The sequence below is a fragment of the Haplochromis burtoni genome, unplaced genomic scaffold (assembly GCF_018398535.1).
Source record: "Haplochromis burtoni strain Fernald_Lab_line unplaced genomic scaffold, NCSU_Asbu1 Contig_482, whole genome shotgun sequence".
NCBI classification, from domain to species: Eukaryota; Metazoa; Chordata; class Actinopteri; order Cichliformes; family Cichlidae; genus Haplochromis; species Haplochromis burtoni.
This window is the reverse complement of record NW_024582843.1, coordinates 111,114-133,509: the sequence shown is the minus strand read 5'-3', so window position 1 is coordinate 133,509 and position 22,396 is coordinate 111,114. Positions and strand designations below refer to the sequence as shown.

Sequence of the window (22,396 nt, the reverse complement as noted above, 5' to 3'; positions counted from 1 at the left end):
GAGTAAAGAACAGAGAGGCGGGAGGAAGATGTAGAGTGACAAAGAGAGTGGCAGCAGAGTTGCACTGTAAGATAGTTGGAGAGGAAGACAGAGAAAGAAAAGGTTCCCCCAGAGTCCAGCCATAACCCAGTCTATTCACTGCAGAGGTTGTAAAGATGGAGGAACAATCAAGGTGGAGATACAATGAAAAGATGGCTGGAGGGAAGGGAAAGATCACTCTGCGGTCATGACATGTGAGAGGGAAGGTTTACTGCTGCAGAGCAGTTAGGCATTAGAATATTAGATCAGAGTGAGAGCTCTTGAGGTTCAACAAAGGGTCTCATCCATCAATATCCCCCTTAAAGTGAAGCCTTTAAAGATGCTGCTGAAACAAAGAACTAGCTAATTTGGCAACATCTTCAAATTTCACTTATAATTACACAGGGTAAATTGTAAATGTATTCTTATACACCCTGGATTTTGCTGTGCTTAAAATCCCCCTCTGTCCCTATTTGTTCCAACTCAATGTGACCAGGAGCCTAAGATCAGATCTAATTACAGAAGTCAATCTCTGTGTTGTCAGCAGGATGAGGCTCAGATTAGGACTGGACCATATGGCTTCTTGGGGCAACTGAAGCTTCCATGTAACACTGTGTGGTGACGTTAAATACACACACACATACTTACACATACTTGCAGGAACTTTGGCTTACTCATACCACATGAAGAGAAGTGAGTTAACCCTGCTGTCAGACCAATATGTCCAAGAGATGATGCCATTAGAAGGGATTTTAAATTGACATACTTTTTTATTTGAGTTTATTACGAGTTCATATATGATCTAATGAAATGGGATAAATATGAATATGAAATATAGATTTCGTATGCCACTTTTAAGTTAAAAGACAGGGAATCAATCTTGCCAGTGTGTAATCTAGTTTACCTTATTAAAGCTGCACTAAGTCACATTTTTATGGATACTGTGAACACCATCACTTGCAGTGGAAAAAAGTTTTTTAGCATCCTGGTTTTTAAGAGTTTCTTGCCCAGCTTTGCTGTTTTGGTTCACTGTCACCAGTCTTATCATCATCCTTTTGGACAGCAAATCCCAAACACTTAGGAATGCACTGTACATTACTGTTCAAACAAACCAGACATATAAAATCTGCTACTAGTTTGTCCATTAATTCCTTAAATAATGACAGAAAAGCCAAATAAAGGCTAAAAGAGCAAATGGTAATCAAATAGCCAACATGAGGACATAAGCAAGACTACTAATTAATTCTAATTATCTTCTGTACTTCCTCAGCAAGTAAATATACTACAATCACAGCTTTATAAAATTAGATCATGTTTGCATGGACAGTATGAAAACACATGCAGGGCCTTAAACCTACATTCTTCTAATGGCCAGCAGAGGGAGACTCTTTTGGTTTCAGAAAAAGTCCCAAGTTAGAAATCTATGGTAAAATGACTCTAAGACTTTACTAAACACTTTCCTGAATAAATCATTACAACACAGGGGTTTGTATTGTTAGTCTCACCGCTTTTTTTTTAAACACTCTGCATTTACATTGTTACTTTTTACCTGGTGTCATGAAAGCCCAGTTTCTACTTTCAAAGACTGTTGAAACAGAAAAACTATCTTTGATATGATGGCAAAAAGCTGCTTCCACGTGCAATTGTGGTTCAGTTAGATTGACTTGTAAATTAAGAAACAGTTTTCATGTTATTGTCAAAAAAATAAAACAAATACATACTTGTTAGCGTAGATCACCCCGTGGGTGGGGCTGGACGGCGCTAACGCGTTAACGAGCTAACCGTGCAAACACATTGACGCCGTGCAGCCCCACACACGGGGCGATCTGTACTAACTTGCTAATGGAGATTTGCCACGTTAATGCGGTTATGTCGTTAACGTCATTTTGACGAGATTAACGCTGACAGCACTAGTTTATATGCATAAATTATGTCTTGTTTGAATTTATGTGTCATGGTCCAAGAGGTCAACAGTTTGAGTCTCTCTCACTGGGGTGACTTTCTTTTCTCTCCATCATTAAAGTTTGTTTTTTTTTTCATTTTGTTTCAATCAATAAAAGAATTAAAGGAAACAAACACCTCTCGCTAAAAAATCCCCCCAAAATACATTGAGGCAAAGCTCTAGAGGAACATCCAACAGAGACTTAGGCTGTGTCTGGAATGTCTGCCCAACTTTCATTTTAGAACTGTTTTTCAACCAAGACTCGGGATCAAGAAAACACGGCCAGTCAACCCACAAAATTGTTTAATTTTTGACAAAGTTCCCACTGGTTCCCCTGTGCCGTTCTGATTTTAAAAGTCCTTGAATTGTCCCTTTCATATTCTCAGCCTAAAGACACAGAGAACCTAGTCAGATGTATTTGTTAGTAAAGTCAGTCTGTGATTATATCAAAATATATGTCCACAAGTCACTAACCTTTCAATAAGTCTGCTAAGTCTAGACAGCCTTGAAAGCGCCCGGGCAGATCTTTTTTTCCCTGCAGGTTCAACTTGTTGTTGATTGTGTTTACACCTGGCTACGCACAGAACAACAGTTTGCTTGTTTAAAACTGCAGTCCAACTGATAAATCATCTCCTTTGGCAAAAAGATACAGCAAGCCAGAAACATTGTTTTGCAGGAAAACTTAGTGGCATAAATAATGAGTAAACCCTGGCTACGCCTGTTTGGCCCTGCAGTTGCAGCAAGGCTAATTAGTCCTTAAGGGAGAAAAACACATTTTGAGAAGAAAATGAATGATCCTGAACTAATAAAATGCAGTGATAACAGAATGGGAAAAACCTAGAGTGAAATGATCAAAACAACAAAAGACTGATGCAACAGTGGTTAATGCACTTCACAGAGTGCGCGTGAGAGAGAGAGGGCTAGAGAGAGAAAACAAAAGAAAGGCAAAGTCTTCTTCATTTGCTGGATGTGTGTTATTGACGGGCAGTGTTAGTGTCAAAGAGGAAACAGACGCAAAGAGAAACAGATGCAGAGAGGAAAGAAAGGGAATTCAGATCAATAATGGGAGAGGGGTCACCGACTCTCTAATACACACACAGTCCCACTAATCATGTCTTTAGGGCCTGGAAAAGAAATATGATCTTATGTTGCCACTCGAGTTTTTAAACAAAGTGATAACTGTCACTCATACTTATGCACAGAGATTTATTTGTGCTCATATTTGAGGTGTAACCTACAAATTGTTTTTCTCATTCATTTTTTCCCCATTCTGTTGTTTTATTGTAAGCAAGCACACAAATTAGTTCACAAGTATAGCAGTTAGTGAAGACACTGCCATTCAGGTTAGAAGCTTAGTGCAGTGCTGCAGTTTCTCTAATGGTCACTTGAGCCTGGCTTGAAAAGTGGCCCATAGAGTGCCATATTAAAATATAATCCTACACAACTAGCACGTATGCAGTCTGGAACAAAAAATGTTTTGTTCTACATGGATGGTTTTCCCTACAGAACACCTATACAGTGGCTCCATTTTCTTTTTTTTAGCACTCATCCATATGGATACTATCTACAGTTGGGGCGTGGCTGAGCCAACACTGTCTGCTATCCTTCTCCTCCACTAATTCTAGTCACTAAACTGAACATCTCTACACTAAAGTGATCATCCACATTCACATTCAGTGATATTTGGTGTACACAGCAATACAACGGGCAACACAGTGAAGGCAGTTTATTATGTATTTAACATTTAAGTAAATATTTAACATTTAAGTAAGGATTGACAGACCTTGTCTGTCATCCATCAGTGGAAAGTAGAATTTGAATTGTTCTTGTTCAAGGTGCTCTTGGGTCCAAGACTCTAGACGCTTTCTTCTTATAAGCTAAAGTCCATAACCAAGTATTATATGCATCAGTTTGTTTTTTTAGAAGGAACATGACTAAGCCATGATGACAATAAAAGCATTTATTGCATTTATTGCTAAAAAAAAAAAAAAAAAAAAAGCCCTTGGAATTCTTTCATTTTAAGACCATGTGAGTTTAAAATGTGAACAGCAAGTGAAAGCACCAATCACATGTATTTCAATACATAAAAGACAGGGAGATACATACAGTCCTGTTAAAAAAAAACAATTGCCACCTACCTGACTTTTTCTTTGGGGTTTTTTTTGGTCCAAAAGTGCTTGACAGACAGTTAGCCAGCTAGCTAGCTAGCTGAGAGGTGATACAGGCGGCAGGAGAACAAAAGATTTTTTTCCGTGCTTAACTGCAAGCAATAAGAGATCTCAAAAGGAAATACATTTTGCCATCTAAAGACTCTCAAAAACAGATGACAAACAAAGTTATCAACTTCTATTAATCTGGAAAGTGTTGCAAAGTCATTTCTAAGGCGAATCACAGCGGGGGCTATTATACACAATTGGAGAAAACTCATTTATGATTTAACAATGGGAAAGAGACTTAGGGGGAGAGCCAAGGTGAAAATCAGCACTGACCAAAAACAGCACAAAGGCTTTTATACAAAGGCCAAAAAACTGAGATTAAAGATTAAAATTGTAAGTGTAACAAATATACAAAAAATAAGAAATCAGGAAGGGGGAAATACTTCTTCACAGCACTGTAAATGACATTTGTCAGGGAATCCTACTGTGTATCACAAAAGATTAATTATTTTAGGCATACACTACCTCCATGATAACATGCATGATTGCACAGTATATCTTTATGATCACAGTCAAGTATGTGACGACAGATAACGGCCTTAAGCCTTGATGCATACAGATGAAAACACACACATCAAAGTGGATAAATGTAAGTCAACACATCTTGTACAGACCAAGATGTAAACTAAAGAAAGCCCCATGCAAAAGAATGAATACTAACTTTTTACAACCAAAAAGGATTTCCTAGATTTGACAACATGATCTAAGCTGGTTTATTATACTTGCCGAGGGCTCTATTTATATATACAATGCCTGTGCTCTAAGCCTTTTCAATATATGTGATAATGGAATTCATTGCTTCCCTTCCTTTGCCCCTTTTTATTCTCCTTTCCCTCTGTCCGTCAGGAACGTCCATCCGAAAAGGAAGGTGCTGCATTTAAATTATGCTGGCAGTTTACTGTAAGGGTCCACTGGGGAAATCGAAGAAGAGACAGAGAGGGTGGGTTGGTGGGGGAGGGGTGGTGGTGTAGAACAGAGTTATGGGAAATAGGGTGTAAGCAAAGTATGCCTACAGATGGGGGAGGATACTGACGGAGATGTTGGGAAGAGGTTGAGTGGGCGGGCGAGGGAAGTGGCAAATGGGAAGTGGATGCAGAGGAGTGAGTGAGTGAGTGATAACAGAGGAAGTCACTGAGGGCAAAAGACGAAGGAAAGGAATAAAATTTGAATGACATGGTGACTGAGAGAGAGGGACAGAGGAGGTTAAAGAGAGGTTGTCCAGTCAGAGGGTGTGGAGGTGACGGTGTGATCCCTCCCATCCTCTCTCCTTGATCTGTGTTGTTCAAAACAGAGCATATATTTGTGGACACACTCCTGCACCTTCTCCCTCGTGTGGTTTCTGTTGACCATGTAAACCACTGTCTACTCTTCCTTTCTACTTCTGCTGATGGATAACAAACAAGCTCAGCCAATCCCAAAATGGTCTTTGTCATCCGTGCAGTAGAGGACTGGTGTGTTTTTGCTATTTACATGCAAATAGAGCCACCCCACCCAAAGAAACACCCCACCACCATGTCAATCCTGCATGTATACGAACACACACACGCACCTTACATCAACCTCTCTTACCTCTAATCCAGTCTGTCGTGTCCTGTGTTTATTTTATTTTAGGGGTGTATTTATAATATGTGTGAGCATCTGCTTACATATAACGGCTGTTGGAAAGTTTCTAAATACCTGCATTTTTTCACATTTTACTGTGATAAATATTTTATTTTAAAGCCGATTATATTTTGATCAATTATTTTTTTTAAATTTTCAAAACTTTAGATTTTTAAAAACTGATAAAGCTTTTCAGACTACTCCTCACAGAGGTTTTTCAAAATTCTACAAAAGACCTGCTGGGCCTAACATGCCTGTATAATTTATTATATTTATTTTCACATCAGGTCTCTCTTTATTTAAAAAAGAGAGGCTTTGTGCAAAGGGGACCAGAACACGGGCATGCTCAATTTATATAGACCCCAGGGATAATTATGATGCATTCAATTCAACTCAGAGGTTGGAAATAGACCTCCTCCTCAGAAAAGTATGATGGGACAGCTGCTAAAGTCAGAATGCCAGCTGTGAAACTCACATAACTTAAGAAATTATATCATACAGTAAACATTAAGTTTACTGAGGTATTAAATGACACTAGCTTTATTAGTAAGTGGTAGAGATTTTATTAATATATGATAAACATTAGTAGATAATATAGCTTATATCATTTAAATATATAGTCTGTTTTATTCAATATACAGGATATATTTATAAATGATTTCTTTTTTCCTTTTTTCAGATTTGTCATAATTAACCCTGTTCGACGTTTTCTCCATTTGTGGATAATGCCTCTCACCGTGGTTCATTGGAGTCCCAAAGCTTTAGAAAGGCTTCATAACCCTTTCCAGACTGATAGATGTCACTGACATTGTTCTCAGCTGTTGCGTTTCTTCAGATCGTGGCATGATGTGTAGCCTTTGGAGATCTCTTACCCTACTTCACTTTATCAAGCAATTAGATTACTGTTTTACAAAAAAGCTGAACAAATAGTAACACACATTATTTTTTGATTAAGATGCCAAATTACAGTTATTAACTTGTGTTCCTGAACAGAAAGATTCATTTTAATGGTTGAATCTTATGCTTATTTTCTGACTTCTTACAGAAATCCAGTGTGCCAGCTGAAGTCTGAGCATAAAACTGTAAATTCAGTGTGTTATTTTCCTCATAAATAATAATAGTTATTGACATATTTCTAAAATATTTGTATTTTCTTCTTTTTATGACTGGTGTTCTAATTATTACACACATTTACACAAGTATTTGTATTTCTTTACTTCCCACCTCTGTGGATGAGTAAATGACACAGACTTTCTTAATAAATAGCTGGTTTTTATAGAAAAATACATTAAAAGTAGTAATAAGTAGTGGTGACTATAGTAACTACTATTATTGCCATAACATCTTTATTAAATAGCTTTGTAATGCTTTTAAATGATAGATAAACAGAAAATGTTAACCTGAGGTGGAACTAATATATTCTCCATCTCTATCTTTTAGGTAAGCCAGTGAAAGTAGGAAGGCAGAAAACTACATTTGTGAAAATCCTGAATGAGTCACACGCAGGTATCAATTTCTCCTTTAACAATCCAATCTGGGCCTCATGAAAGTACACTCTCAAAGACTAGAAGCAGCAGTTAAAGGTGTGTGCTGTGGAACTGTGTGTAAAGCTATGGCGTCCTTCCCTTAATATACTTGGCACTAAAGTTAACCTTTCTAGTTTCTGTATACTGACAGTGATGGAAAACTCCAGTGGACACAAATTTCTATTTTGAAGTGTATTTCCAAAATTGCTCCGGATACATTAACTATGTTTTTGTTTCTATGTAGATCATCGCTCATCAGAACCTGTCATTTTTGATAAACACATTTTGGTCCAATATTTGAACAACGACACAATTTCTATGTGACTGCAGTGCAGACTTTCAACTTTAAGTCAAAGGGTTTAACAAAAGTATTGCATTAACTGTTTAGGCCATTTTTATACACGGTCCCCTACAATCTAAGGCTCAAAAGTAATTGGACAACTGACTGACATGCAGTTTAAACTATGCACATAAAACTAGTGTTTGATAGCTTTTCACAGGAACTCTCATGTATCATTAAGCTGAAAAGCCACCCCAAAAAACTACCAGAGAGAAGTGTAATGGCAATCTGGTATACCAGTTTACAAACTCTATTGTAATCTGCAAGGATTTCCATCAGAACAATTTACCCAAGAACCTGGGTGCAGACAAAGCCGCTCACTAAGCCTCAATATCTATACAGAACTATTAGAACAAGTCATTAGAGACAATGACAGTGACATATAGGTACTTCTCTTCAAGCACTTTTTCTGTGGTTATTCTAACATTCACACACATTCACATAATGAGTGTGCTGCCTAAACTTCTCTGTTACCCATTTATATTTTTAATCAACACTTAATAAATTTGATGAACTGTTTTCAAAATTCACGTGGCACAGGAAACAACCAAGAATTAGAATAGAACTGAAAAAACATTGGATATCGTATTACCAATATTACTCTCTCAAAAGGATTTTAGGGTCAAAACATGGACTAGCTCATAATAATGGCAGTCTTATGTCATTTGACTAACTGAGCAATTCACACTCCAAACACACACTCCTTCAAGAATCTTCAACTGAGGACTTTCTTAATCAAACATAAAGAATGAAGAAAGGTTTGGCACCCACAGCAAATGGGAAACCTTTAATAAAATTATATAAATTATAGAAGTTATAGGTCACCTCATCATATAATTTGGAATATGGACTGGAACAATGCATTTCAGATGAAAAACAAAAATGGGAGGACAAACTGCGCTTAGATTAGGTGGAAAGAAAGATGTACGAGAGTACCCCTGCTAAACACCTCCAATACATGGAGGGAATTCAGATGAAAGAGAGTTAGTATTTTCTAGTTTTTATTTTTAGACTGGTAATAGTGAAAAAAAATTAGTGCAACACAATTAAGTGAGTGTTGGAGACAACATGGGCCACACATGAATGACAATACTAGCATATTATGGTCATGTCCTAAACTAACAATATTTTGGGAGGCAATCTTGAAGACACCCAAAGATGTATTCCACCAAAATTTCATAGAGGACCTGAATGTGGTGCTTTGGGGTTTAATACCAGAGGGCACTGATGGAACAGCTAAACAATATCTTCAAGACATCCTGCTAACTGCAGCAATCAGCTGTATAACACTTAAGTGGTTCAAACCTAACCCCTCACCAACATATAACAACTGGGTCAAGAAAGTACAGGAGACATATCAGATGGAACAATTCTCCCTGAGAATTCAAAAACATATATTTATCAAATACTGGAGGTCAGCGATGGTAAACCTGACTTAGCATACTGATTATCAGAAATAAATTGATCCAAAACAACAAACAATCAACACATTACTTCTACATTCACAGTTTTCTTGTCTTGCAACTATTTTTTTCTTTTTCTTTTTATATTATTATATTTGAATTTTTCTATTTAGTTACATAACCTACCTCCCTAAGGTATATATTTACCATAGTGGCTCTTTAGTGCAGTGGTTTTATTATATTTGTGCAATAAGCAAAGGGTCCTTGGTACAGTTATTGTAAGGAGCCACAAATCAATGGTGATTGCATCAGGTAGAGTATGTGGAGAAAAGAAATAAGCAAAATCAAACATGTGCAGCTAACAGCTGTGGCATCCCTATGTGAATAAGGAAAAAGTAGGTTTTTGTTATTACAAACTATAATATGGCAATTTACTCTCAAAGCAGAGCACTAATTACACTTAAATGTCTATTACAAGTAAACCTATTTGCTTTTTTAAATTTCGTTTTGTTTTGCTTTTTCTTGACTTGCTCCCAGACCAGTGAACCAGGGTTACAGCTGAAACTGTATCAGAAGAAAACATCTGAGCAGCACATTGATTTAATAAAACACAACATAGTTTAATTATATTCAGATCCTCCTTTGTCTTAATGCTAAAGCAATAACACTGATAAGTATGATAACTTTGAGCAGCTTTTCTTCCTGGCTGTAAACAAACTACACTGATACAGTGAGAGTGGTTAAAGCACTCATGCTACATTCACATGTCTTTAACATTTGGCTTACTTACACTCATGGTTAGATTAGGAAACCCTGTAGTAACTGCCAGCGTTTGGAAAATATATCCTGGATATGCTGATCTTGCTTTGTAATACAGGCATCAAGTTTCAAGACTACAAACTATTAGTCTTGAGACTGTTGTAGTACTTTCATTAGTCCGCTATTTTGTTACCACATTTGCAACAGACAGGGAAATAAAATTTATTTAAATGAATGTCATTCACTGTGTCAGATTAAGTGTTTTAAATGTTCGTCCTCAGTGAGTTCCTCTATTTTCATTTTCTCTTGGAAGTTAGTTGTATCCGTCTTTTCATCTACACACAAAAAAAGGTAAATCTACAGATTATTCTTAAAGAACTCAAATACAACGAGCATTTGCAGAGTTTCTCTTCACTCTCCTGCTTCCTTGCCTTTTTCTCCTCCTTCCTTCAAACTATAACAGGAGCACAAACAGACCATTATGCCAGACAGACAGACATGATTTCTCTCTATCTGTCTCCCCTTCTCTCTTACTTGTACAAAGACGCAGCACACAGCCCCGCCGCTTCCTCTCCTCGTGAATGAAATAGGAAGTGCAGAGGAGACTGAAGTGTAAAGAGTCCTCTGTCTCCTCCGTCTCTCTCAGACAGGAGTGACACCACAGCCGACAACAACAAGGACAGTGACAAGCGACGCTGCCGAATTATTCATGAGGGCTGAAGAACGCAACCGCAAAGGAGCTCAGTGTCTACAAAACTCACTCACTCAGCAGCCTGTGTGTTTTCAAAGCCAGGACGGTTCATGAGTTACAGCCCCAAACTTACACCCTCCAAGAAGACATTTCCCTCTCAATGGCGCCCACCTGGTCTGAGAAAGGAAAGCGCCAAACTAAGGCTTCAAGTATCAAAGTGCCTATTCTCCAACTTGGTTGAAAAGTTTGCAGTTTGTCACAAGTGGTGCTCTGTTGCAAAACAAGACAACTTTGTGTGACACCTGAGCTCATACAAAGCGTCTGTTAAAACGGCGTGCGCCAGTGGGAGATACGCTTCACATCCATAATGAGGAAATAAACAAACTTTGTCCCAAGTCACTTTTCACTTTGGAAAAGTTTCAAAACAATACTTTCCCCAGAAAAAAAGAAAACAGCATTTCATAAACCCATCCCTATGTTTCTATGAAAAAGAAGGCATTATCTCTCATCTTTAAAGGACAACTGTGAATGCCTTATCGTAAAAATGTATTTAAATGTGTTGTTATTACTCTCATTATGCTGCGCTGGTTATTTGTTTATGGAAAAAGGTTTTTGTGTTTTGCTGACTGGGCCTTAAAAAGCTATGGTCCTCAGTGGAGTCAGCCTCTTTATTGTTGCCGTGTAAGGAAAATAGGTTTGTTTTGTGCTTTTTATTTCAAGGCAAGATAAACTTAAGAAGCCATGGACTGTAAAACATAAAGGTTAGACTAATTTTTATTAAAGTTTTTAATGAAATCACATTGCTAAATAGGTTAGAGAGTGTGTAGGGACACACTCTCTAACCTATTTAGCAATCTTGAAAAGATAAACTACTTAACTCAAGGCTTATCTCTCTCTCGCTCTCTACAGACACACACACACACACATATGTGTATATATATATGTGTATATATATATATATATATATACATATATATACACATATATATACACATATATGGTGAGATAGTCCTCAATGAATAGAAATTAATTAAGGCAAACAGCTAAACTCAAAAGTCCTGGAAGTGGGGGACAGTGCCTCTGGATCAGCACACTGGAGTGGTAGCACTCTTTTGCAAGAAGTCGGACCAGAGGGTGTGCTCCGATTTCTGAGGGATCACACTTCTCAACATCCCCAGGAAGATCTACACCAGGGTGCTGCAGAGGACAGTCCATCCATTAGTTGACCTCCCAATTCAGGAGGAGCAATATTGTTCCCATCCTGGTCGTGAAACACTGGACCACCATCCTCTCAAGGTTGCGAGAGAGAGCACTGTAGTGTGCCCAACCAGTCTACATGTGGTTGTTTACCTTGAAGAAGGCATTCAACCATGTCCCTTGGAGCATCCTGTGGGGCAGACCTTCCCAAAGTGTGGGGCCCGCCGCAGAGCCATTGGGGGGGGGGGGGGGGGGGGGGGGGGGGGGGGGGGGGGGGGGGGGGGGCGGTATGAAAAGGGAAAAAGGCTTGGACACTGCTAGCACGGGGCTCCCACGCAAACGCAAAGCAGGAGATGAGGCGTGGCTGAATATGTTTCCAAACCAACTTCATTTTAAGCCAAAGACTAGAAAATATGGAGAAGCATATCTTCCCTTTGGCTTCAAGGTAGGTCTCCCCTGCAGAATTGGTTTTCCCTTTGTCGGGAGCAGGCGTTGGGCTCTTCAAATCACGGACAAACAGTATTCCACATTCTTGATTTTTAGTTCACAAACACTTGTTGTAATGACTAACTACTCCTGACATTTTGGAGATGTTTGCTCTTTATACAGTAACGTTACAGTGGGATACAAATAATATCAGGCTGATCCTGCCACAGTTTGTTCCCCCTGTCTAAATCAGGACAAACAGTATCCCACAGCAGTTTATGTTTTTAAACCCATTTTGCACAGAGAGGCATTTTTTGAAAAATGTATTCATAGCAATGTTGAATATTATTACACAGGAAAAAAACAACTACATGTAAAATAATTACACCGGGACAAACATTTTTCATGTAAAACAAAGGGGGGCCCAGCAAAAAAAGTTTGGGAACCACTGCTGTGGGTGATGCTCTGAGAGTATGAGGTGACTGACCCATTGCAACGAGGGGTTTCAGTCTCTGTACAACCACAACAAGAGCTTGGTTCACATTTCTCACCATAGGTCGGACTTATTCCTGGGTCACCTCTTTGCTTTTTACTTACACTGTGACCTCCAGCTTGTACTAGGGTGGCTTGCACCCTGTTGGGTGCCTGTTGTAGTGACGAGGGAAGCAATTTACCAGTTAATCTGTTTTTACCCTCGCTGATGGCCGCAACCACTAGGTAGTGACGGAAGGAAATTGGCCCGATTTGCTTTACCAACTTTCTTGCTAATAGATATTGCTCAAACTAACCAAGCAATATCATAAAAGGCAGCCTGAAGCAACATATATAGACAATAAGACAGCAGTGGTATCTCAGCTCTCTGAAGAGGGTGAAGGGCCAAAGACCTCCGGTAAGAACTGTTGAGAGTATACAAAGACTGACATCTAAACCATAACTTTCCAGCTCTATGCTGCCTCCTACTGTTGACAGTTTTATTTACTTCTCAGTGTCAATTTCACAAAGTGCTCCTTTAATGTTTTCCTGAACAGTGAAAATACTGGAAATAGTAATTTCTACTGGTTACTGGTGGATTACATTCAGTGGAATCAGAGGACTAGCAGACATAAGCATTTCAACTGTGGAAAAATCAGATGACATTTATTTTTATTTTCTGCCAGTAAACAGGCACTAGATGTTTATATTCATATGACTGTGGTCTTTGTGCAGCAATATTCAGTCAGCCAAACGTCTTTATCTCTGGTCTCGTCGTCTCAATTGCGACCTCCCAGCATTGCTAAGTGCAGTACCCCCTAAACAGGATGAATGCTGTGGGGTTCATGGGCTGCATATCTCAGAGTCAAGACCCTCAATGCAGGGGGCATAACTCCCCTAAGATCCCTGGAGGCACCACAGGGTTGAATCTAATGAATGTGGGTCACAGGGAACTCCACCATGTGTGTGTGTGTGTGTCTGTGTGTGTCTGTGTGTGTCTGTGTCTGTGTGTGAGAGAGACAGTAAACTGTCAGACTGCCTTTGGGGTGATAATAAAGAAAGGACCTATTTCTCAAAGCAGGAGGTGGAGCATAAAGACATACAAACACATGAAACATGAACACACGACCACATGTTTATGAAACAGAGTCCCACACACGCACATGTGCAAAATGTATGAAGACAAATAGAAGAGCAAATCTGAATCCTGATTTAGACTATCTGAAAGGAAGGCGTTCCACTTCACAGATCAGGCATCAAATACAAAAGCACACTGAGGATCTACAGTGCATATTGTGTAACACTTTCACTATCCTGCTGAGCTGCTAGCACCATACTTCCACTGCATTTTCTACCATCCTGCCCTGCGGATTCCCGTGACTGAGCCATGAATACTGCATGGCTTTCCTGGAAGCACAGGGCCCTTGTGGAACTTGCAGGCAAAATACACAGGTTCCTCTGCAGGTCACTGTGCCACACTGTCTCCATTCTATATTTATGCAGAATGAACCTAACTGTGAGTGTTATGCATGTGGGGTGGCTTTTGTGTGGGTGGGCCAGGATGACAGAGACTGAGAGATGATAAAAAAGAGAGTATTTTTTATTTGTGTGCAGGTAATAGTGTACGTCGCCATGCCATGGGAGGAATATGGGTGTATGTGCTTATATTTATATGAACATGCTGCCGAAGTAAATTCCTGCCTTAATATTTTCTTATTAGGTTTATATTTGTTTTTTGTGTGTGTTGTGTGTGTGTGTGTGTGTGTGTGTGTGTGTGTGTGTGTGTGTGTGTGTGTGTGTGTGTGTGTGTGTGTATATATACACATATTTCTTTGTGAGGACCAAAAATTGGAATGCTACTATACTTGTTGGAACCAACAGTCCCTTATGGGAACAAAATGCCCATCCCTACAAGTTTGAGATTCAAAATTATGTTTTTTGTGTCAAGGTTACAATTAGATTATGGTTACGTTTAGGCAATCATTTTTGATAGTTAGGGTAAGCAGCAAAGAAAAGCATCATTTCAATTAAATGTCCTCACTAACATATGAAAACAAGTGTGTGTGTCTGTGCCGGAAGTGAAATAACACCTTTTTTTTAAAATCAGGAATATAATGTCACATGTTCGCCTGCATGGACTTGAGGGCTCAGACTCCATAGAGAATGTATTCAGTGTACCAGAAGAATCATGATGTATCACACTGGGCAGGGGTGGGGGAAGGGTGTGTGTGTGTGTCAGAGAAAGAGAGAGACAAAGATGACCAAACACTAGCTACAGACAATATGTGCACCACATTTCCCATTTCCGAGTTGTTACAGGGGGAAGTAGACGGGTGGGGGGGTGGCTGCAGCTCTTTTGGCGATAATAGCAGGGAATGCAGACAATGGTGAAGGTGATTCAATAAACAGCCCAGATGCTTCATTTTGAAACAGAAAACACACACATAATCATAAGCACGCAGACACACAATATAGGTGCACAATGAGAACCCTCCTTTGCACAACTTGACATATGGCGCGCACAATTTCCCTCGCAATTTCAGATCCAACTCCCACAGACGTCCTCACACGCCGGCAAATTGCCACACCTCCCCCCTACACACATGCACACACACACACACACACACACACACACACACACACACACACACACACACACACACACACACACACACACCTCCCTCCCTCTCTTCTTCTTTCCTCATTGCCCCGTCTCTTCATCCTTCCCTCCCAATTCACTCTTCTTTCTGAAAGTCATCTGCTCGCTAAGCAGTAAGCAACATTGCGGCCCGCTCGCAGAAATGAGAGTATACAAATGATTTGTGGCACAGGCGTCCCACTGGCGCCAGCCTAGATGGCGGTGAGGAGGGGGGGGGGGGTCCAGGGTGGGCTGGGTTGGGGGGGATAATGTCACTTTCACCTTGTGTTTTTCTAGCAGGCCCATGATGATAATTTTTCCCCATTTTCATCACAAATTTGTTTTGGGCAAGGGCTAGCGAGAGAAGAGAGAGTGAGCCAGAGTGCATGAGAGGGAGATGATGGAGCAAGTCCCCCTTATGCTTTGCTGAGTGGAAGCAGAGACAGACAGAGAAAGAAAGGGTGGAGGGGGGTAAGGATGGAGGAGGAGTGTATGTTTAAAGGGGGATGGAGAAAAGAGGAAAGAGAGAGGTTTGGGGGGGCGGTGGGGGCATCTGCACAGTGACCTTTTTCTGATCCAATCTCACTGATGAATCCTAATGAAGGATTTAATAAAATCACAGTTTACAATCTGTCTCTGCATCAAAGCATGCAATCCAATTCAAAACACAGGCCCATCTACATTTCCAATATTGTTGCAAACCCATCAACCCCACCGAGCCCTTTCCCGAAAACTAAACGAGCACATGTATGTGTGTGTGTGTGTGGTTGTGTGTGTGCGAGGGAGGGAGGGAGAAACAAAGTGAAGAAAAAAATTGGCCAGGCCAGAGAATGAGCGGCTGGCGCATTTGTTCCAGCTGTAGCCTAATGTCACAACTCGTCATATTCATTTGGTCTCTTAATGAGGCTAAAGTCAACAAGGTGCAGCATACATGAGTGGAATTGCTGCTGCTGCGGCTCACTGCTAAATGAACACAGAGAAACAGACGAGAGAGTAAAAGACACAGAGTGCATGATGGTAAGAGAGCAGAACACGAGAAATCATTTCAAACTTGATAACGCACAGGCCTCACACAAACGCACTCCTCATACACATCATCATCTGACATTTCCCTGAAATCAAAAGGGCACACCTGTTACGCTGACAGTGAGCTTTGAGTCTGCAGAGTAAACAGGACAGATTGATAGATCAATGCAACCGTTTGAATGTCTGTAAGGTGATGCAGTGAAGTGAAGAAGACAGTGCTGACAACCGTAAAGCAAATCATTTAAAAACACCAAACCTGTGGGACTCTGTAAACACTCTGCAACAGTGACATCTGCTGGTGAAGGCTGAAGCTAACAGTGTGTGTATGGCAAAACCATACCAAGAATTTAGTCCAAAACAAAACACAAACAAATATTTACGTCAAACAATGCAATTGAATGTCAAGAAAAATAAAGAGTCACTCAAACAAATTGTGAAGTGTTATTTGAAATTAACTGTATTCAAAACAGTGACCTTACCTGGAGCAAGGCCACTGTTTGAAAAAAGTCCTAGGGCCTGTTCTCCATACGTTCAGGACATTCTCAGTGAAATCTTGATGAGATCCCAGATCTGTCAGTTCTCAAAAGTCAAACTTACTCAGGGGCAGGTTTATTAAGTATAAAGAAGATGGACCTGCACAGCAGCATTTGACCATTCTGTGCAATTCTTGTGTGAGGAGCTGCTTGAAATGTGTGCGCTAACAATAAGAAAAGCATTTGAGGTGGACATGATATCACAACTGTCCCTTATTTTACCGTCTTTGACTTTTAGAGAGGTGTTGGTTTAAATCATGAAGAAAAAAAATCATATACGTAGTCTAATTCAGTGTTTCCCAACCACTGATTCGCCTCACATAGGTGTGGAAGATCATCTGCTTCCAGCTGATTAGTAACAGGCAGAACAATTACATTCTCTTCTACGGAGGGCAGTACAACTACCTGCTCTAATTAAATTGATTGCCAACTGCCAGTAAAACAGAAGAAGATGAAGAAGAAATTACATAATAGTCATGCTGTGAGACCAGAGTAGATAAATATCTGATAAGAAAAGCAGTCAATTTGACCTAGGTCCTAGAGAAAAGGCCCTAGCATGAGCAATGGTCAGAAGAAAGCAAAAAAGGTATACTGGGGACAAAACGGAGTCCAAAATTAATTAAGCATCTTACACTGAGCATTTCCGACTTTCCCTAGTCTGTGACTAAAAAAACGCAAACATTCGGGCTGATTTAATCCAGCTAGCATCTCTCATGGATTTGAAGAAGCAGCCATCAAAGTTATTATTTCCTGAGAGTGACATCTTTATTAAAGAGTATTTGGCCAATCTCAGCTTCAAGTCCCTGAACAACATTGACAATCTGCGGTCTTAGGTTCCTGTATTACTACTAATCACTTTCTGTGTGAAACCCACTTTATAAAGCTTTGTCATTTTGATGACATTAAAATGCTACAGTGATGACTTGAGGACATCAAATTCCTGGGGAGGAATGTTAATCTACTTGACAAGAGGAACTGAAGTTATAGGGCAAAGTACAGGCTTCCATTTATGTAAGAAAAAAATCATCTAGAGTATTTCTAACTCAAGTAAAGTCATAGACAAGACATTACAAACCGGAGTGACCTCACAGTGTTAACATCCATCATTTATATACAGTCTATGGAAGAAACTGATTTGAGAAAACAGCCTTTAAAAAATGATTTGCCAATTCTTATTTGGAAAACACTATTGTATTTTCTTTTTAATAATACATATCAACATTACATTTTTCGATGTATCTGTTTTCTTAAATTATAAGATTATATGCAAAAAAGTTGTTTCAACTTTAACATAACAATTTGCAAACACATATATGTTATTTTAAATGTTTAGATAAAAGGCAAAACTGTCAGCTCTACCTTTTGAAACTAAACCTGCGCCACGATTATTGAACTAGGCAAGGATGAAATGACCAGGCTTACAGTGATTCATGTTGTGATGTTGATCGCCCATCTCCAAATTGGTTTTCCATTTTTAAACCCTTCCCCAACACAAGCAGTGCAAGTGGAACTACAGAACAAACACCCTTGGAGGACATGTAAGCAGGGTGGTGGGAAACATAGAGGTTGTTTTATGGGGTGGGGGGGTTGAACAGAATCTCACTGCTCCAAAAAGAGCCTCTTGCTACATCTGCTCTGTGTTAATAAATAACATAACTCCATCTGCACAGTATCTACAAAAATGGGATCAAAGCCATGTTACTGATAGCAGGTTATAGATCAGCGGTATCTCTGAGGAATAGTAGCATTGATTGAATATGAAATCTAATGCATGACTGTTGCCTGCATCTGTACAGCTGTAATTTTTGTTCAATTACACTTTAGATTGCAGTTACTCTCTGTACCATTAACACCCATTAATGAGTCTGTGCCAGAATCCCACTCTGGGTGAACAATTCTGTGAGCATATATGGTTTAAACACAGGTCTTTAATGCTGGGGATGTGGTGCATATTTACTAATTCTGCATAAGTGTGTCTCTAGAAGGTTCCAGAGTTGATCAGAGTGTGGAGCGACAGCTGTGCTACAAATCAGTGTCCATTTACTGGTGACAAAGTCATTAAAGCCTGCTCATCTCATAAAACACAATGCACATGGTCAAATACCATTTGCTTCTTTCATGCTCATAACTCAGTCTACTGCACACATGCACACACACACGGACAGATGCACATGCAAACACACAGTTTCTCACAAAACTAAACTGAGTGTGTCAATTGGACTGAGCACAGGGGGCAGTGTGTGTGTGTGTGTGTGTGTGTGTGTGTGTGTGTGTGTGTGTGTGTGTGTGTGTGTGTACGTTGTTTGTGCATCCATAATAAGCAGGGTGATAACAACCAGAGGTAAAGACGGGTATTTGCTAAAAGCACAGCAGCCATAAAGACTGTCACACTTTATCCAAGGGTTGTTTTATGATAAGTGCACACCACAACACATATCCCATAGTCTCCTTTTACTCTTTCAATTTAGCACAGCTGTACAAAATGTATGCAAATCAGCTGTATGGATAAAGCGTATAAGAAGTCTTGTTCTTTTTCTTTGCTGTCTTTACACAGTTAAATCTATGCCTAAGTATTATCAAGTATTTCTTGAATTAGTTAATGCAAAGGACAAAAAACTTTTGTCCTCCAGTATATTGACTTCATGGGTACTGTAGGAAAGTGTGGGTCAGTCTTCCCCTTCACAGATTTACACACAAGGTTAGAGGTGCTATCAGAGGATTAATGCACGATAGGCAGGCACTGAGGTGTAAAATGTCACTAACCTCAGTCTGATCTAGGGTCAGCTGCTAGACACCCAGAAGGTCGCTGCAACACCTGAACCTACACAGTGCAGCAGTTACAGTATGGACATACATTTGTAATTGTAGCAGTGTTAGCAAATATGTCACACAGAAATGAAAAAAATATCCAAATAAATAAAGTTTCAACAGACTTCTGAATCTACCCTTCCATCTGTTTTTTTAGCTGCTTACAAGTGAGGGTAACAGAAAAACTAGAGCCTCTCCAAGGTCTCATAGGGTGATGGGTTGTATTTGATCATACCTGGAAATGTAGCCATTCATTCATGTGGAATATTTACCAGGGAATATCAGTATTAACTGAAGGTTGATTGTATTTGTTCGGGATAGGAATACACACATTTCAGTCCCATCATCCAAAATTAAAAAATTTCTGCATTCATCAGCCTCAATCTTTTCAACACACTCTCTTCACTTGTTAGTATATTTCTATTCTGTTTTTAATAAGACCAACCTGCTGTACAGGTGTGCTTGTGTTCCACCACAGTCTCTCTGCTCAGCCAAACAAGTGTCTGACCTCACTATAAGCCTTTTGCCTTTGCCAGCTCTCTTTACTAACCTCTTCTTTTGAATACTTTCCTGTAAGTCCTCATTCCACCACCACGTCTCCTTTTCTACTTTTGTCTTTCCAGAGAATTCGCCAAACAATTTCTTGGCAGTTTTTTGTCCTCACTCTTCTTGAAGTACGTGCTCACCATAGTCATTTTCATGCAAATTAACATTGGCTAAATGATTATTGTTGTGCATTTTTTGTGATGAATAATATGATAGTGAGTGTAGATTTTCCCAAAAAAGTCATCATCTGGCTGGGATTAAATGTTCATCTAAAACCTGATTGTGGCTATAAAATGAAGACTGGTGATGGCAGGTTTTCTTTGGGCCAATCACTGATTAAGTAGCCAGTGGAAAGGATGCTCTGGTATGACTGGAAGTTACAGTTAGGGTGGGCCAGGCAGCGTTTTGTTTTGAAGTAGTAAAACTAAAATCACCTTTTGATATATCAGTTGATCAATCTGAAAAGTACAATCTGACTTTTGTTATCTAAAGGGTTAAAGCTTCAGATAACAAAGAGCTGAAAGAAACTGGAAAGTTCCCAAATGGTTGTCCCTAAGAGCAAAAAGTGGGAAAAAAAATGTCATCAAAGATGCAGACTTTAGAACTGAGCGCTGAAAACAAGCCGGATGTTTGGTGTTCTTTTTAACCAAAGGACCTCATGGAAATGTGTTTAAAGTTGAAAGCTGAAATTTTCAAAAGTACTCAGCCTTGAAAATAAAAGAGTAGTGTCCACTAAAGCAGGCATTGTGAAATATATAAGCATGCAAAAATCCTTTTTGCACTTTGGACTTTTAGTTCAAAATCAAGACAGACATAAAAGAGGCTCATCTCGTTATGTCTTTATTTGCACGTCATAAGCTTTTACTCCTAGCATACTTATAGGTCCAATTATTAATTCAATGCACACTTTTTAATTGGAACAATCCTTGGCCCTATTTATTATTTATGGATCATGGGATGTATCAGCATTTTTAGTGAGGGACTTGTTATAGTTTTTGCAGACTAAGCTCACCATACACAGCACTCATACAGACTTCCTCATCGTGAGTGAGCTATCTTACCTTTCCATTTATTTACCATTTACCATCTTACCTTTCTCAACGATTTCGCAATCCTTCATGGCCCAGTCACAGTCAGAGTGTGTAAGCACAGCTGTTGGTGACCTCTTGACCTTGAGATGAAGAATTCCAGTAGACATCACCATGTGCCTGAAGAGGAAACGCAAACATCTAATGCTTCTGTATGCACATTTTCACAGTAGATTTCACTGTGAGCTTTGAAGCCAAAGCATGCTAAAAAGTTGGGGAGGTTTTCCCTTTCTTTTATTCACATCTGGCTAGTGCTTTTTACAGCAAAAAGTATAAAATAGTAGATGATTACCATAGAACTATTTTGAGCAATGTTGACATAAGTAACAGGAAAGCAAAAAAAAAAAAAAAAAAAAAAAACTTACCTCCATTGAATAAGCTCCAACTCAAAAGTTCAAAACTGATTTCAGGACTTCTTGACCTCTTATATTGATCAATATCTTCTTGCTCAAACAGTTCAGAAAACTTTAAAAATAACTGTTTGCTGAACACTGCGCCATGGTGACAGGACAAAAGAAAGAAAAAAAGTTCCTCTTTTCTTAAGAATGCTGTCGGAGTGGTTTTGTTGCCACTTAAGCATTCAGGAAGAGAAGAAGTCACAATGCTGTCCTTTCAGGGGTTAGAGGGAGAACAAAAAAGGGGAGGGGGGGGACACACAAGCCAAAATATGGTTGAGGGCTTAAACTCCACTGAGCATGTGTCATACATTTATTTTGAAATGTACCATTCAAGGAAATGCATGCCATTAAAGATGAACTATTTAGAACTAAAATATGTATTTACAGCAGACAAGTCAAAACATGCCTTCATCTAGATGTAATTCAATAAATAGCCATGGTTTCCTGACAGCAGGACGATCAAAGTAACAGCAGAGAGTCACTGTGCCCCAGGCAACTCCAGCAGTCCCTCACACAGCTCCCTATTGTCCTGCCTTGTGACTACAAGTGCATCCCCTCTCAGCCTGCTCCTTTCATACCACTGTTTTCTTCAGTGAGATGGCCACACCAAGCAAAATCCAGTAGCCAAAAGTCACAAGACTGCCTCGAGAGAAAGTTCCAAACCATCTCTACAAAGAGTTATCTCCAGAAAATGTTTCAATGGAGTTTTCTCCACTCAATGACATGAAATCCACAGCACACACTTGTTCCCAGCAAATATTAACTCTC

At 39.5% G+C, this 22,396-nt stretch overlaps 1 protein-coding gene across 9 annotated transcripts in view; it reads right to left on the bottom strand.

The window, feature by feature from the left end:
• myt1b (myelin transcription factor 1b) overlaps nt 1–22,396 on the bottom strand; it is a 172,637-nt gene that overhangs the window by 148,187 nt on the left and 2,054 nt on the right. For 6 of the 9 annotated variants that reach the window (XM_014341423.2, XM_042213799.1, XM_042213802.1 and 3 more), the window contains exons 1-2: nt 21,596–22,389; nt 21,235–21,350 (exon numbers count right to left, since the gene is read on the bottom strand). In XM_014341423.2, the coding sequence (XP_014196909.1) occupies nt 21,235–21,346 (112 nt within the window). In that variant the 5' untranslated portion in view covers nt 21,347–21,350; nt 21,596–22,389. Of the gene's footprint in view, nt 1–21,234; nt 21,351–21,595; nt 22,390–22,396 lie in introns of those variants that run through there. The other 3 variants (XM_042213803.1, XM_042213800.1, XM_042213798.1) reach the window with 2 other exon arrangements.